This window comes from Urocitellus parryii, chromosome 6 (genome assembly GCF_045843805.1).
Source record: "Urocitellus parryii isolate mUroPar1 chromosome 6, mUroPar1.hap1, whole genome shotgun sequence".
Classification (NCBI taxonomy): Eukaryota; Metazoa; Chordata; class Mammalia; order Rodentia; family Sciuridae; genus Urocitellus; species Urocitellus parryii.
The window spans coordinates 111,459,507-111,475,396 of record NC_135536.1 but is presented as its reverse complement, the minus strand read 5'-3'; the positions used below and the strand labels follow the sequence as shown (position 1 = coordinate 111,475,396).

General features: G+C 38.7%; 1 protein-coding gene across 1 annotated transcript in view; it reads right to left on the bottom strand.

Moving 5' to 3' along the window:
• The window catches only part of Iqch (IQ motif containing H), a 124,717-nt gene that overhangs the window by 70,594 nt on the left and 38,233 nt on the right, over nucleotides 1-15,890 (bottom strand). The window contains exons 7-8 of the mRNA XM_026408830.2: nucleotides 12,238-12,413; nucleotides 2,345-2,536 (exon numbers count right to left, since the gene is read on the bottom strand). Of these exons, the coding sequence (XP_026264615.1) occupies nucleotides 2,345-2,536; nucleotides 12,238-12,413 (368 nt within the window). The remainder of the gene's footprint in view (nucleotides 1-2,344; nucleotides 2,537-12,237; nucleotides 12,414-15,890) is intronic.

Below are 15,890 nucleotides of genomic sequence, written 5' to 3'. Positions count from 1 at the left end.
TGCAATTTCACTCTGAAGGTAAAAGAATGTCAATAATCATGTGTGTGTGTGTGTGTGTGTGTGTGTGTGTATACACACTATATATATTTATACATATACAACATACATATACATGTATATATACACAACACACATATATATTATCTTCGTATATTATATAATATGTGTGTGTGTGTGTGTGTGTGTATGTATCTTTAGAACTGATTTATTTTTATTTTCACTTTTGGGTACTCACCACATCATGGCTAAGCATTGGCCTAAAACTAAAAAGATTTTTGAGTAATTGTTTTTTTCCTTGTTAAGTTTAAAAAAATGATTTAGACAGACTAGTAATGATATTCAAGAGTTTCACACTTAATAACATTAACAATGCTGCCAAATGTATTTGGTGACAATTTAAATGTTTAAAAGTATTGAAATTAAATAATGTACAGTGATTCTGCTAAGTACAATTCAGTGAGTGTCAGTATTTTAAATATTTCTTAAAGTCAAGTATTTCAAGTTTATCATAGTATAATGTCAAGGAAATTCTTTAAAATTTTTTCTTCTGAAATACTGAGGCCAGCAAACACTCTGCACACTCAATTTTTTTTAAAATTGTCAATGGACCTTTAATTAATTAATTAATTAATTAATTTGTGGTGCTGAAAATCAAACCCAGTGCCTCATACATGCTATGTGCGTGCTCTGCCACTGAGTCACAATCCCAGTCCCTGTACACTCAATTTTTAAAAATAAAACAGTCATAATTTTCTAAGGTTTAATCTCAACAGTTTTGTTTAAGAAGGAAATTCTATATAATGTGAAATGAAATCCCATTCAAAGAGAACATAAGAGAAACCTCCATGGGCTTCAAAATTAAATACATTTTCCTTGTTTTATTTTTTTCTAGAAGAGTAATTCACTTTGGTATCCTTTAAATAATATGTAAAAAGCTGGCCATGACAGGTACTGCATTTAGTCCATTCCCTGACTGGGGGGGGGGGGAGCCCAGAATAGATCATAGGGAGAACCGTCACATTTGTCAAAGGGAACTCTCTCTCCTGACTGTTCTCCAGATTTATCTATCATTTCACTTTCCCAAGAATAATGTGGTTCCCTCGAGTGTGCCCTCCCTTCCCGTCACTTGTGTCTTGATTCATGTCCCTCTGTAGTGGGATGCTCGAAGCAGATACAAATCACTTTTCACGGCCCACTGTTAGGTATACCAGGAGGGAAGGAACCAGTTAAGGGAACCTGTGTCTCACTGTTCCTAATCAGTGATGCTTTAAACAGTAGGGCAGCCAAAATGGAGGGGTAGGATCAAGAGAAGCCAGGGAAGCCTAGATCTCTGTGAGGTAAAAATGGAACCGCTTTTAGAGTGGTGAGTTTAATTTAAACATTAAACCATATAAAACTAATTATTAAACAAATTTGGAACACACCAAGAGGTCATCTTACCAATGTGCATGGAAAATCTTTACATTTTCACTCAGATCCTAAGACCTCTTACCTACTACTCAGGTTTTGCCGGGAGATTTTCTACTGGATCTATTATTTTTTTTTTAATTCTTTTTTTTTTAATATTTATTTTTTAGTTATAGGTGGACACGTATTTGTATGTGGTGCTGGGGACCGAACCCAGTGCCTCACTCATGGTAGGTGAGCACTCTACCTCTGAGCCACAGCCCCAATCCATGAAATTCTTTTTTTTTTTTTTTTTTTTGAGAGAATTTTAATATTTATTTTTTAGTTATCGGCGGTCACAACATCTTTGTTTGTATGTGGTGCTGAGGATCGAACCCGGGCCGCACGCATGCCAGGCGAGCGCGCTACAGCTTGAGCCACATCCCCAGCCCCCCTGGATCTATTATTTTCTTGGCATCTCGCAGGGATTAGCAATTACATAAATTTTCTTGGATTGTTTTTAAAAAACATGACTGATGACAGAATGCTATTATACATTAGCTTCCAGGTGACAACCATTTGCTAATAGAATTTCTATCTCATAATAAAATACAGCTAGCTTAATAACGACATTTGATAGAAGCACACGATCAAGACCCTCACAGGGCAAATGGTGAGATGTGTAATGTTCCTGAATAAGATAAGAAAAAAAATCACTTCCTAATTACATAATTGATTTGAAAATAGGAATAAAGGCTATCAGAGTCCAAACAAAGGATATTTAAAATATCCTAATGAATCCCTTTCATTTTTTATGCAAGCACAGAGGCACAAGAATGGCCTGTAGATGGGTGACAGAGTTGAGTCTAGAAGAGAGAACTTTCCTCTCCTCTCTGAGCCTTTGCGTGACTCCTAACTGTCCATGGTCACTAGGGTTTAAGCCAGCCTGAACACTTACCTGTGCCCACTTCTTGTTCCAGTCTTCAGAGCTGTATCTGTCACTCTCCTTTAACACCCACTTGTAGCAATTTAGATGGGAAGGAATGTCACAAAATGCCATCCCATTTCCTCCAAACTCTGAGTCCATTTTAAAGAGCCAGCGTTGAATTTTCAGGTGATCCGTCACCAGCTGGCTCAGCTGTTCTATCATCTGTGGGGCCAAGACAGGGCAGCGATTAGTAGAGCACATTCCCGAGACTCTTCCCACCATATTAACCGGGTGGTGGCACCCTACAAGTGTCTTCTCTTCACATAGTCGGTTCATTTGCTTCTCTTCTACTTATTAAGATAGGTTAAAGAATGTTAAGTAATGTATATATGTCATGAAAAATCGTAGCCAATTAGACCAAACTTGTCTAAAATCTGGTTGATGAGATATTCCCAAATTATCACTTTGTTGGCTCCCCACCCCCATATTTTTTTAATTGGTGTATTACAGTGGTCCATTATGGTGGGATCTGTTACGTATTCATACATGCACACAACATAAGAACATAATTTGGTCAGTATCATTCCCAGGTATTTCCCCTTTTCTTTCTCTCCTTCCTTCCCTTTTTTTTCCTCTACTCAGTAGTTTGAAGACTATAATTTTCATGAGGCCACCCCTCCCTTCACACCCAACCTTTCTTTTCCTTTCTCCTGTCTAGCTTCTTTATGAGAGAAAACACACGACCCTTGACCTCTGAGTCTGGCTTATTTTGTTTAACATAAGGGTCTCAAGTTCCATCCATTTTCCTGCTAATGACATAATTTCATTTTTCTTCATGGCTGAATAAAACTCCATTGTGTATATCATCACATTTTCTTTACCCATTCATCCATTGGTGGACCTAGGCTTGTTCCATAGTGTGGCTATTGTAAATTGTGCTGCTAAAAACATGGGTATTAATGTTGTTTGGCTTTGAAACGCAAAAGAAAAAAAAACCCTTAAATATCTGTAATTGAATCTTGGTATTGTTTCCTTTTTTTTTCAGAGAATTATGTGCTTACTTATTGATTCCTCAAATGATTTTTTTTATAGTTTGAAGACTATAAAGAGTTATAGTCTTGAAAACTTTAACTGTTTGGAGCTTTGCTGAGCTTTTAAATGCCATAACCTATAAAACATTTAATTTTTTCCTCATTATCATACATGAAATGCATTTGTCTGGCTGGCCAAGTTTACTGTCTGCATGATATGAACACATATATTCCAGAACAAGACAGACGAAGGAGAAGAAACACTGAGGGGAGCCTTCCTGGAATATACACTACCCCACATTTTATTGGAAGTATTCCCTCAAGAACTGACCTCGAATACATAGAAGTTTTAGGAATAGAAAAGAATCCCAAGCTTTAAAATCAAAAGGATGACGACAGTAACAATAATACCTAAGATTACTGAACTCTGTTTATACAGGCCTTTGGCTCTGTATAAAGTTCTTCACATGAATTTTCTCATTAAATGCTCACAATGGCCTATGAGGATGGCATCATTGTTAGTTCCATTTTGCATCTGAACAGAGGCTGCTTGATTTAACAACTTGCCCACAATCACACAGTACTGAGTAGCAGAGCAAGGATTCCTCCCAGGCTGCTCTGACTCCAAACCCTAAGCTGGATCCCTCTCCGTGGTGCTGCCTACCCCAGTGTGCAGAGGGCAGGAGAAGGGCAAGGTGGAGAAAGTCAGAGGAGGAGCCAGAGAAGCAACTCGGCTTATGGTCAATAAGCCATTTGGAGTGTGTTTGAATCAGACAAAAGTCTATAGCATGACTTAATTATAAGTAGTACTGTCCTATAAACAGCTCATTAGCTTATGAAATGATTTTTGTCTCATCTTCTCATTAGATTTTCCAGTCTCTACTTCCCAGAAGGCAACAAAAGGGCGCTTGGCCTTGTTCTTGGAAATGGCTCCTGCATTGGAACTCTCCACAGCACTTAACCCTTCTCTCTCTTGATGCCTTTTCTTCACTCACCAAATGGATTTCAGAAACCTTATTTGAAACTAAAGAGTGTGAAAGGAGTCAAGATGGATAAGTTCTATTGCAGTCTGGAGCTGTAAGATCAAAATGATTTTGTTTAAAGGCACAATCTGTTCACTTGAATTGTGTCTATGCAGCAAGTGCTATTGGGGAGGGTACTTGACACCGCAGTGTGGAAGAAACAGCAAAATGGCCACACTTGGGGGTCCCTAAAACCTCAAGCAAATATGGGATGTTCAGTCAGATTGGCAATGAAATTGTCTTAGCTCCCTAATTATCAAGTAGAGTCTCTGGATGATTTGGGTGTTCAAATGACAAGTCTACGCATACAGTAACGAACACAGCCTAGGAAGCTTTTCTAATGTGTCTTCCAAAATCACACCCCTTGTTCTCTAATGTGTGGAGAGGACAGATTCTACATTTAGTCATACTTTCCTGTATTGTGATCATGCTTGGCAAAAGTGGAAATGGCCATAGTGCCAGATAAAATTCTGTTGCTAGTCTAAGGAAAGGTGTTCTGGCATAGTGTTTTCCCCCCATATATTTGGATATATTGTATATTTGGAGCTTTCAACTACTAACAGAATTATTATTTGTTTCTTCCAAATCCTATTATTTGTCACTTCTAAGAATCCTATAAATGGGCGTCCTTTGATGGATCCCCTACAGTAATGAAAACAATCAATAGTATTGTAAAGACTGCACCACTGGAAAGAATTATGTGCTATCTTTAAGTGAAAATTGAACAGTGCTTTAAAATAGCATTGCCATTTTTGATTATTTAACCAAAGCTGTCGATATTTCATATGAAGCACATGCCAGAAAGGGAACTTGCGTGGTTACTTTATGGACCAAAATAGGAAGTGTTCTCTGTGCACATGCTAGATTTGTAAATAATAATAATAATAATAATAATAATAATAATAAGTTAATCATAAACTGAATGAATTTATCCTATTTCCAAACATTTGTTATTTTTTGTTTGAGTTTATCTGTTCAAAATATATAATTTTTTTTAGTTGTGATTCATTTTATACAGTAAAGAGCAGAAATAGAAAAATGACTGCTGCAAAAATCCAACTAATACTCAGGAATACTTATTAACCTAAGATAAAATAATCACAGCTTTCTTTCACCAGCTTTAAGTTTATGATGCACATTGGTAAAAAGTCAGTGTTACTGATTCATTACCATCTGCAGATTCAAAATACTGAAACGCTCAGATCGATTAGGTAGAGTAGTCACTCTCTGGAAAAATCTCAAAGGAGTACTTTAGTTCTTGATGACTTCAGATGTATGTTTTCCAAACAGAGTAGAACTCAGTTGTAACTTGGTTTATTGTGATACAATCTGTACATACCACAGATGGAATAAGATCCCTCAAATCTGCTGTGCTTATGGAAAGGTTTTTAATCTTACTTCTGAATAATGGTATTCAGGGTTTTACTGCATTAAATGTGATTACATCTTTAACCACAATTAACATACAAAGCCCTCAAATATGTTAGAGCAAAGACTGCCTGAGTCATCATCAGTGAAGATGAAGCTAAGACTCAGTATAAATATTACAAGACGTTTTAAAACCTTGGAGATCATTTCATGTGACATGCATGCATGACCTTGTGTCATTTTAAAGTATATTTTGCTTGTATTAAGTCTACCAGTCAAAAATTTGACCAGGAAGCAGAGTCAAGCAACCTACCTTGTTATCTTCAAATTCCAGTAGAGGCAAAGACTATGGGAGCCCCAGGGGCCCTCTCCAACCCACTTCCACTAAAATTGCTTATGCCATTGCAAGACTGCACTTCCTTCAGGAGTCCACACATTGCTAGAAACATTATAGCAAGACTGAGACACTATAGGGCAATTTAATAAGTTCACCGTGTCTTCAAACTAGTCTCTGCAAAGTATGATCTGTTGAAAGCTTGATTTAGGGGTCAATGGCTATCATGAGCAGGCCACTGAGAGTATAAAGGAGAAGCCTAAACACTGGCCCTCATAAACTGCCTCATTGTGAAGCATTCCTAGAAGCGGGTAGGAGAGATAATTTGTGACTGGCTCAGAGTGATGGTCAAGAGATGGACTGAAACAGAGGTTAGGAATGTTAATGGCCTTTTGTTTTTTAATTTTCTTTATTATGATAACAGATGGCAATTAAATGAGAGAACACCTGCCAGGGCTGACTCAAAGAGAAAATGCTTCCAGTGGCTAGTGTATTTCTCTAAGTATTTGGGGACCTAACCATGTGTTGGAAGAGTGCAGAGCCGCAGACCTGGTCCAAAGGAAAACCGGAAGCAGTTTTGTTCCTAGAGCCAGTTCACTTGACCTCTGTGGGATCTTTCTCCTCTTTTCTTTAGGGCCCTTTGGAGGGACCAAAGCTTTTTTACAGGAACAAGGCTATCTACTGCACTCTGCAACTTGACCTGGCAGTGAGGTTCACTCCCTGGAGCTACCCAAACTTGCTTCTGTAGGCCAAAACAGACTCCCATGTCTCGTAGGGTCCTACTACATGGCTGACTGGGTGATACAGTGATGAACTAATCCATGTAAAGGTATTAAATATTGAGGGTGGATTAGCCCAAATGATACACAATTCGAATCTTCAATGTCTTCATCCAACTGAGTAAATATTTTGGAAATCCCAGCAATTTTTACAGGACCAATAGGAAGATGCTTTAAAACTTGAAGGCCCTATGTAGATCCCTTCCAACCCACTCAAGTATTTCCATATTCTTCATTGGGTGGGGCTAGCTCCAGATCCCCTGAATTTGCACAAAATCAAGAGGCTAGGAAATATTTGGACAGAGCCTTATTGGTCGACCCCACATACCTGTGGAAAATTAAAGAGGGTGTATATCCCAGGAGGGACAGGCACGTTGGCTTTGTCAAAGATCCGTTTACTTCCGGACTTGGTGCTGTAAAGGTGGACGAGTTCAGGCTCTGTGCCCAAGATGGGCACATCTAACATGTCAGCCACGGCCAAGTCATCTCTGTGGAGGAACCCGCCCACGATGTAGGCCTCTCTTCCCTGGATGAGATGCTTTATTCTTTTGATTGCCTTGGGACTGTACATCAGGTGAGTGGCCAAGCACATGTGATGCTTCTGGGGGAAGATCAGATTATTCCTGTTAGAAGGTGTCCTTTCTCTAGTCCATATACCTAATTTATAATGTTGCACATAATAAATACATTATTAATAGCAGGGTGGGTTATGACCTATCCTGTTGTTCAGCAGTTTAAATTGATAAAAGCTGTTGGGGTGAGGGTCCATAATCGCTCACATCTTTAGTGTGTTAGAAATAGGCTCACTGGGAATAGAACTAATTACTTCACATCTGTATTTATTTGATCCACGTGGAATTATCCTTCTGTTAGAAGGAAAAGAGGCTGGCGGCCTTTGGATAATAGTGATTCATCTCTGCAACACTTCTGGTGTGGTTTAACACTAAAGTGTCTAGAAAATCAATACCAAAAAATGAAGAAAAAAGCCCCATAGTATATTCTGCACTATACAGACCCCTAATCTGGCAATTAAAAAAATGTTTCAGTAGGAAAGAGGGGCTTCACTTGATACCCTCTTTCCACAATTCTATCATAAAGTCCATTTCAGAGAATATGCACCTTTGTAGTGAGTATCAATAGTTTCTAGATAACCGTTCTGGAAAGGATTCATGAATAGAAATTATTTGAAAATTCCAGAAAAACTCAAATTTATTTTCCAATGACAAATTCTTTTTATTTTATTTTGACTAGTTAGACCCAGCTCAGCAATGCATGTGACTGTCTTATTCAATTAATTAAGTCATTCTATCTAAGCCTAATAGGGGCAGAGGACAGAACCATATGGTCAGCACACGCCAGAACTAATACAGCCATGTTTCTCTGTTTTCAAGGAGTGGGACACAAATATCAATACTTAACACATGACTAATTCAAGGTAAACGAGACCATGGGGATCTACTGAGTTCCTCAGAGGTATAAGGGGAGAGAGGCAAAGGCCATACAGTGGTAGAGAAAGCTGAAAAGGCAAGTTACTCATTCTCCTTGAGCTTCAGTTTCCTAATCTGTAAAATGGGTATCTTACAGGGATGCTGTGAGGATTCAATGAGGTAAAGCAGGAAAGCACTTGTAAGTACCTAGTGAACGCTCGCTAGTATTGCCATCATGAAAGAAGCTGGAGTTGAGGTCAATTCTGAAGTACGGATAAGATTTTGCCAGGTGGAAATGGGCATGAGAAAGACATTACTCAGCAGGGTCTACCAGAACCAAGATCATGTTACTTCTAGAAAAGAGCAGCATGGCACGCACAGCAGCATCGGGCGTTAGAGTCAAAAGAGATCTGTCTTTGAATCCAGTTCTCTCACTTACGAGCTTTATGAATTTAGACTCTGCTAGCCCATTTCTTCAGGTGTTAAATGGGGAGCAAAAATACCCATACCTGGGGTTGCTCTAAGACTAAGTAAGGTCACAGATATAAGACACCTGGTACAATGCATGATGTTGAGTCGATAGTCAATAAATGGTAGTAATTATTTTTACTGGGAAAACGCTTTTTTAAAATTAAAGCCATTAAAATGTCATACTGATAATATATGCAAATATGGCATACTCTTAAGGGAATTCGAAGGTCTTTTATAGACTAGCACTGACTTCAATTTTAGTGAAAAATTATCTACTTTTCTCCACATAAAAATGAGGAGAAATACTCAGTGACTGTTTCCAGGGATATCCAATGCACTGTTTTGCAAACTCTTAGAAAACAGAATAACTTCTGAGTGTGGGAGAAAGAGAATTGGCCTGGGAAAATCCCCTGGATTTCAATCCTGCCTGAATTTGTAACTAACTGGGGGACTTAGAATACTCTCAGCCTTCCTGAGTGTCAGTTCCTATATTCAAGTAAGGGGTTGGACTAGAAGTCTCTAGCATTCTTCCAGCTCTGAAATAACTTCCTCCCTAAAACCACAGCTCTTCTGTGCTTGTTTAATGGGTATGAAACTTGCCAGTTGAAAATGGCTGGTAGAAGCAGTGGTGAGGTAAAAGTGGCAGGTTGCTCCAGAAGCAGGTTCTCACGTCATTCACTCATTGTTTAGTGGGCACAGAGTATCTGCTGTGGATGATGGTTGCATAACAATCTAAATTCGGTGCTTAATGCCACCGAACTGTATACTTAGAGATGGTTAGATGGTAAATTTTGTGTTATATATATATTTTTTTCTTTTGTGTGTTATATATATTTTACAACAACAACAAAAAAGCAAAAAATCAGGACTCCTTTGAGAAGAGCTGTATGATTTACCCTATGGACTCTTCCTCCAGATGAGGAGTTTTATTCTAGGCTCCTTCCATCTATGCAACATGCCTTTTCTACCATAATTTAAATTCAGTTTTAAAATGTACTTCGGAAAGTGCAGTTCTAGGAAACTCAGTGCTCCCTTGGACAATGCCTAGTGACAGCACCTGGTGGGATTTGATCCCCTGGTTGGTCACTGTTTATTTTGCTACTTTCCTTCTCCCACAAATTATTCCAATGAGGAAATGTAAGGAAAAATAAATATATAAATAGTCCAGGGAGCTGCTGATTTGAGTTACAACATCAACGATAGCTTCTTGGGGGCACCTGGAGGTGTCTCTAGGGCCCAGTCCTGGTGAGTTAACAAGGGCAAGGCCTGTGTGTCTGTTCTCTCCTTTGATCCGTATACAATCCTGTCGTGATCAGCAGTCCCTGTTTTGGAGAAAAAGGAAATCGGGGCTCAAGTGATTTGCCCAGTCACACAGCTCGTTAACGGCAGAGCAGGATTCGAACCCAGTTAGCACGGCTGACATGCCATGGCAGCCACAGTTCCCTGCCTTCCAGAGGAGCGCTGAAGGTCTACAGGGTTGATGAGCTGTGAAGAGGAGACAGCAGATGTGGCCATAGAACCTAATGGAAAGTTCTGAGCACACTTCCAGCCAGGATGGGTTTCTGTCTCCTCTAGGTTTGCTTATTTCTCTTGGCAAGTATCCTCTGCAGCTCCATGTGCTAGTCATCTGTGGGCCGTATTCCTCAGGCAAGATGCTGTCACAGTATTGCATTCAATAAAGATTCAAATGTGAGTGAGTGACGGCAGAGGACACATTGCTGACCGCAGGTCTTGTGTGACCATTTAGAAAAGATCAGTATCATTGGATCCCGGCAGCAGATTAACATGACTGTGACAAAGAATCTAAAATGTTTCTAATTCCCTCACATTATGGCTCCATTTAATCCATCACCATTGATTTTTTTTAGCCTAAAAAAAGGTAGTTGTTTAGAATGTCTTCATAGGCATTAAAATGTCCCAAAATAGACATGATGACTTTTATAAGAGCACATTTTGCCATTACCAATTCAAGCGTTGTATAGTAACTTGGAGAGATGTACAAACAGATTTTTGGCACGCCTTAAAAAAATCTCCTCAAAGCCATCCATTTGAATGAAAATCAGCACTGATACAATCTCTCGAACCCATTAAAAAGAAATAAAGCTATAGCTAACTATGCACAGGAATGGATTTGAAATCGAGAGTTTAATTTTTATATTTTAAAAAGTTGATTGTGTATGAGTGATTAATTACTCAAACAATTTGAATTTAAGCTATGAAAAGAAATATTAGGTACTTAAAGCCTTGTGATCTTGTTTCTACTGGCCGAGATGCCAACGTACACTCTGACTAGACCCCTCCAGGGGTTAGGCTGATGGCCTGTCTCTTGATTGCAGGTCGAAGAGTGCACGGTAAGGGGAGATTTCTTAGGGGGCAGGACTAGAGAGTTGGAGAAGACTTTGGAATTAGCTAACCCATCACTTCATCTTATGGATGAAGATTGAAGATGTGAAGGTTTGCTCAAGGCCACTGGGCCATTCTGGAGCAAGGTAGTTATTCCAGGTCATGAGAGAGTTCTGGGATGGCAAGAATTGATTCACATCTGGCCCTATAGGAACCTTAGACCAGAAAATGAGCCTTGGTCACCACAGCCATAAAATGAGAGTGATCCTTTCAGTCCTGTTACATTGCTCTAAGGACCAAAGGAGAAAACTTGTGATTAGACTGCAACAAACCTTAGTTCACTCACTCTCCTTCTCACAAATCCCCTCTGAGTTCCAGCCTCTTCAGTAGATCTGGAGAAGCTCCTTCTGGCAGCTGGTGGGTGTTAGCTTTGTAAGTGGAGAGGGCTACCTTCATCAGAAAATTTAGAGCCTTTACTTATACAAAAAAAGTCCCCTCAAAATTGGATAGTCAAATAGGTGGAGAAGTACTGGTTGTTTAACGTGGAAAGCTTAAATATCAAAATGCAGAGGAATTGATTTCAACCCTACCCTTGAGGTTCCATGAGCTTCCAAAGGCTCTTGTCTAAGGATGGATTCCACTCAGAATTCATTCCATTCATTAAAAATCAGTGCATTTAAAAAAATAAATCTGAACCTTGTTTCTTAGGTACCATGTGACATGATAAGTCAGTTCAACTTCCTCTGAGGTGGGGACACCTGTGTGGAGGTCAGAAAACAGGGATCCTGTCAAGATTCTGTCCCTATGTAGCTTTGTGACCATGTGCAGGCCCAGCCTTTCTCTGCCCTTGGCATCCTCCACACAAAACTAAGAAAAAGGGATGATGTTGTAAATCCACCTACTTTGATGCCACCAATAACTATGCAATTAGGCTTCGGTTACACAGAAACTGGGCAGGGGCAACTCAACTAAATCTGAAAGTTAAACTGGGATATTTATTCCTACAGTCCAACTAGTAGTCTAATCAGTAAAGCTGTTAAACTTGCAATAATATTTCACTGATGTGTACCAGAGCGTTGCAAGTTATAAAATTTCCAATTTAATTTTACTGCATCCCTGAAGCCGTAGTAATTAGAAGACAAACTCACAGGGAAGAAGTTTACAGCTTCAGGGGTGATAATTTTGAACCTGTCCTGCAGGTCACTTCTGTCCTCAAGGTTCCCTGATTTGACAGCTGCATGTAGACTCAGGATTTTATTGTAATACAGCACTAACTCGTCGTTCATATGATGGGAGCAGATGTAGATGACATTCACATTGACATCTAAAACACAACAGGCACAATGTTAATTACTGGTATAAAGGTAGATGACATTATGAACTCTGGCATCCAATTGATGTGCAGTTTAAAATAAAAAATATATCCATAAGCCATAATGAAGTTAATTTGTATTGGTTTTGCACAGATTTTAGCAATCTAGGCAGCTTGGTTTTTTTTTGCACTCTAGCATTTCTCTATATGAATAACACCACCAACAACAAAATATACAGTGTTTCCTGTGGAAGGAGGACTGTGAGGTACTTTGGAAATCTACTTTCAAATAATACACAGGGATTCAGCTACACAACTCCCATTAACATCAATGGGAATTTATCCCATTAACTTCAGCAAATTATAAAACACAGCCATTAACTTTAGAAAGCTGATGAAATTGCAATTTCTTACTCTACTTGGACTTGACAGGGCCAATTCAGGGAATGTCTTGTCCAAATAAATGGTCTGATTATGACCACAGCAATGATTATTTCAAGAAACCAACCTTTCTCTGCTTCATTCCCAAAGAGGAGTATATTACTTAAATCGCACATCTCGTGATTCTTGGTCTAAAGGAAACACCATCTTAATTTAACTGTTCTTTTTCTTAAGATGTGCTTCTTACTATGCACATAGAAAGAAATCCTAATTAAATATCCCATCCAAATGGAATAGTGAGATGAGATTACTCACCCCATGCTGCAGAATATTTTAGGGGGTATGGATGGGAAATGAGCAGCCAATGGAGTTATTCATTCATTCATAAAATAGCTGATGGATATAAATATAAGTAGGGACAAAGTACTTGGCTGGACATGGAGAGGATCCAGCCATCAAAGTGACAGAGATGCTGCTCTCCAGGAGCAACCCCTTCATACAAAGAGCTGCAAAACATAGTGGAGGAGCAGGCAGGCCAGGTGTTCAGACAGGTTCCAGGAGGGAGTACTGAAAATGCTTCCTTGGGCGGGGGGACCCCGGTGGATTGTAAGACTCCTCTGTTCATTTTGGCAAAGTACACAGACAATAGGCTGACTAAATTCTGGCTCAGCTTCCCAGGACCCTGGGCCCATTATTTAACCATTCTAAACATTTGTTCCTTCATTTGCAAAATGGGAAAGTAAAAACTACCTGAGGCATGGAGTTTGGGGGTGTATTAAATGAAAGAATCTATGTGAAGCACCTGGTGCTGTATCTGGTACATAGTAAGTGCTCGATAAATGGCATAGGTATATGATCTACTCCATGGCCCACCCTGACCAGGCCAGCCAGCAGTGATCCCTTCACACCTGTGCTCCTTTGGATCAGCCCCTAAGATTAGCATTATGAAGTAGTGTCCTCTGTTGTTCCCTGCTATTGTTTAGAATCTACTAATCTCTCCAGGTTCTTTACATTCAAGGTTTATACTTTTTCCTATATTCCCCCAAGCCCTGATAATAGTGCAAAGTCCATAGGTGGGGTGACCGAGGGATTGGGAGAATGGAGATATTTGAGAAGTACAATGTCTTAGTCACTTAGTGAGACCCATGGTATTGGGACAAATTTCCCCCTCTGGAGAGGGGGAACTGACCCAGTGCTGGGCTTGAAGTAGTACTCCATACATGTATTTAAATGGCCCATTTAATTTTGGGATTGAAACCAGGGGGCTTAACCACTGAGCCACATCTCCAGCCCTTTTTATGTTTTACTTTGATACAGGGTCTTGCTGAATTGTTTAGGGCCTTGCTAAATTACTGAGGCTGGCTTTAAATGTGGGATTCTCCTGCCTCAGCCTCCAGAGCCACTGGGATTACAGGAGTGCACCACTGTGCCTGGATGGCCCATTTAATTTTGAAACCAAGTTGCCACATAAATTTTACAATAAATTAACTGAGGAGACAGTAGTTAATAACTTGTATCCAGTGGCTGAATAATCAAGTTAGGTACCTCAAATCTTTGTTTTGAAGAAGAAATTAGTGTCTTATCAATTTAGTGTATTTTAAAACCAAACTGGTGATTTAAAAATAAAAAGCATTAAAAAAAGGACACAAAAATAACTTATAGACTGTGCCAGAAGAAAACTAAATAAGTTTTCTTTGGAAAGAAATATTGAGGTTACAAATAATAAAAAATCATGCTGCTAATTTCACCTTTCTGGTTCATTTCTGGCAAAGGAATTCATATCACTAATTCTAGTATCCAGTATTAATGTGATTTCATCATGAATCTACCAATGCTCAGCAATGATTGACAGGTAATTATGGAAGGGAGCTGATACGAAGATGAAAGTTGCTTTGATGGTTAACCAATAGTCAAAATCAGTTACTCTTTTACTTTATTCATCTAGGAATTTAAAGTCCCATCCACGGGGGTCTACCTGACTGACAATCCTGACTTCACGGTCAGTATCAAAAGTGTGATCAAATCTTTGTTTCCCTTTCATAAGCAGAAAAATCAACACCTTTTCCCAGCAACTAATGGAATAAAAAGAATGTTTATTCTTCCTCAAAATTATTACTCAATTTTCTAGTTTCTTCCTATTTTTATTTCCTAAGAAAGTACTTTTTCTTTCATTTACTACTTCTAAACACTCTTCTTGAAGCGATTACATGATTGCAGTGCTGCATCATGAAGGTAATGTAATGAGAAAAGACATAAATGCTTCTGAAATGTCCGTATTAGCAAAAATTTTCCATTTCAGGTGGACACAGACTGAATTACTGAACTTGAGGAGAAGCCTAATGCTTTCAAGTCTTTTCGAGTAATGAGAATCTTCTGTAAAGACATCTTTCGGTAAAGAGATGCTTCATTCTATATATAGAAAGATATATAAAAAGCTGAAGAAAAAAATTAATTCAAATAAATGAGAGCAAAGTCTGCCCTCTGGTGCACTTCCATGCTCTCCATCCAGTCAGGTTTTTGGTTGAAATAGTTCAGCACTAACAAATCAATCTCAAATCATTAAATTTTTTTGTAATGCTGAAAAACAATATTAGTGCCTAGATAATAGATTAAAGCAATTATATTATTATTATTTTAGGACACTGTAAATTTCTAGTACTGATGTCTTTTTGTCACCAAATGGCATTTATAAAATAATAATGATGCTGAAATATATATGAATCATGTAAAGTATGTCATTCCAGGGAGCCAGCTAAGTTGGTCATTGATAATTTAATTTTTTTTTCTTGTTTGGCTTAAATAAGGGCCAAAGCAATTACATTTTAACGAAACAAAGATGTTCTTATCTGATAACTAATAAAGATCTAACTTTTGTTTAGTTCTAATACTTTGGCCAGTTTCTCCTTAACCAACTTGATGTTATTGCTTAGGCTTTGCAATCTATCTATTTTTAAGCTTACCTTGAACTCTGACCTTGACCAGTGTCAATCAAAGTCATCAGATTCATGCATTCTTCTCTCCTGGATCCAAGTAAGTCACTGATTGAGAACTGACCAAACCAATATCAGGACTTGACTTTACAAAGATGTAGCCATCACTTAATCAAGG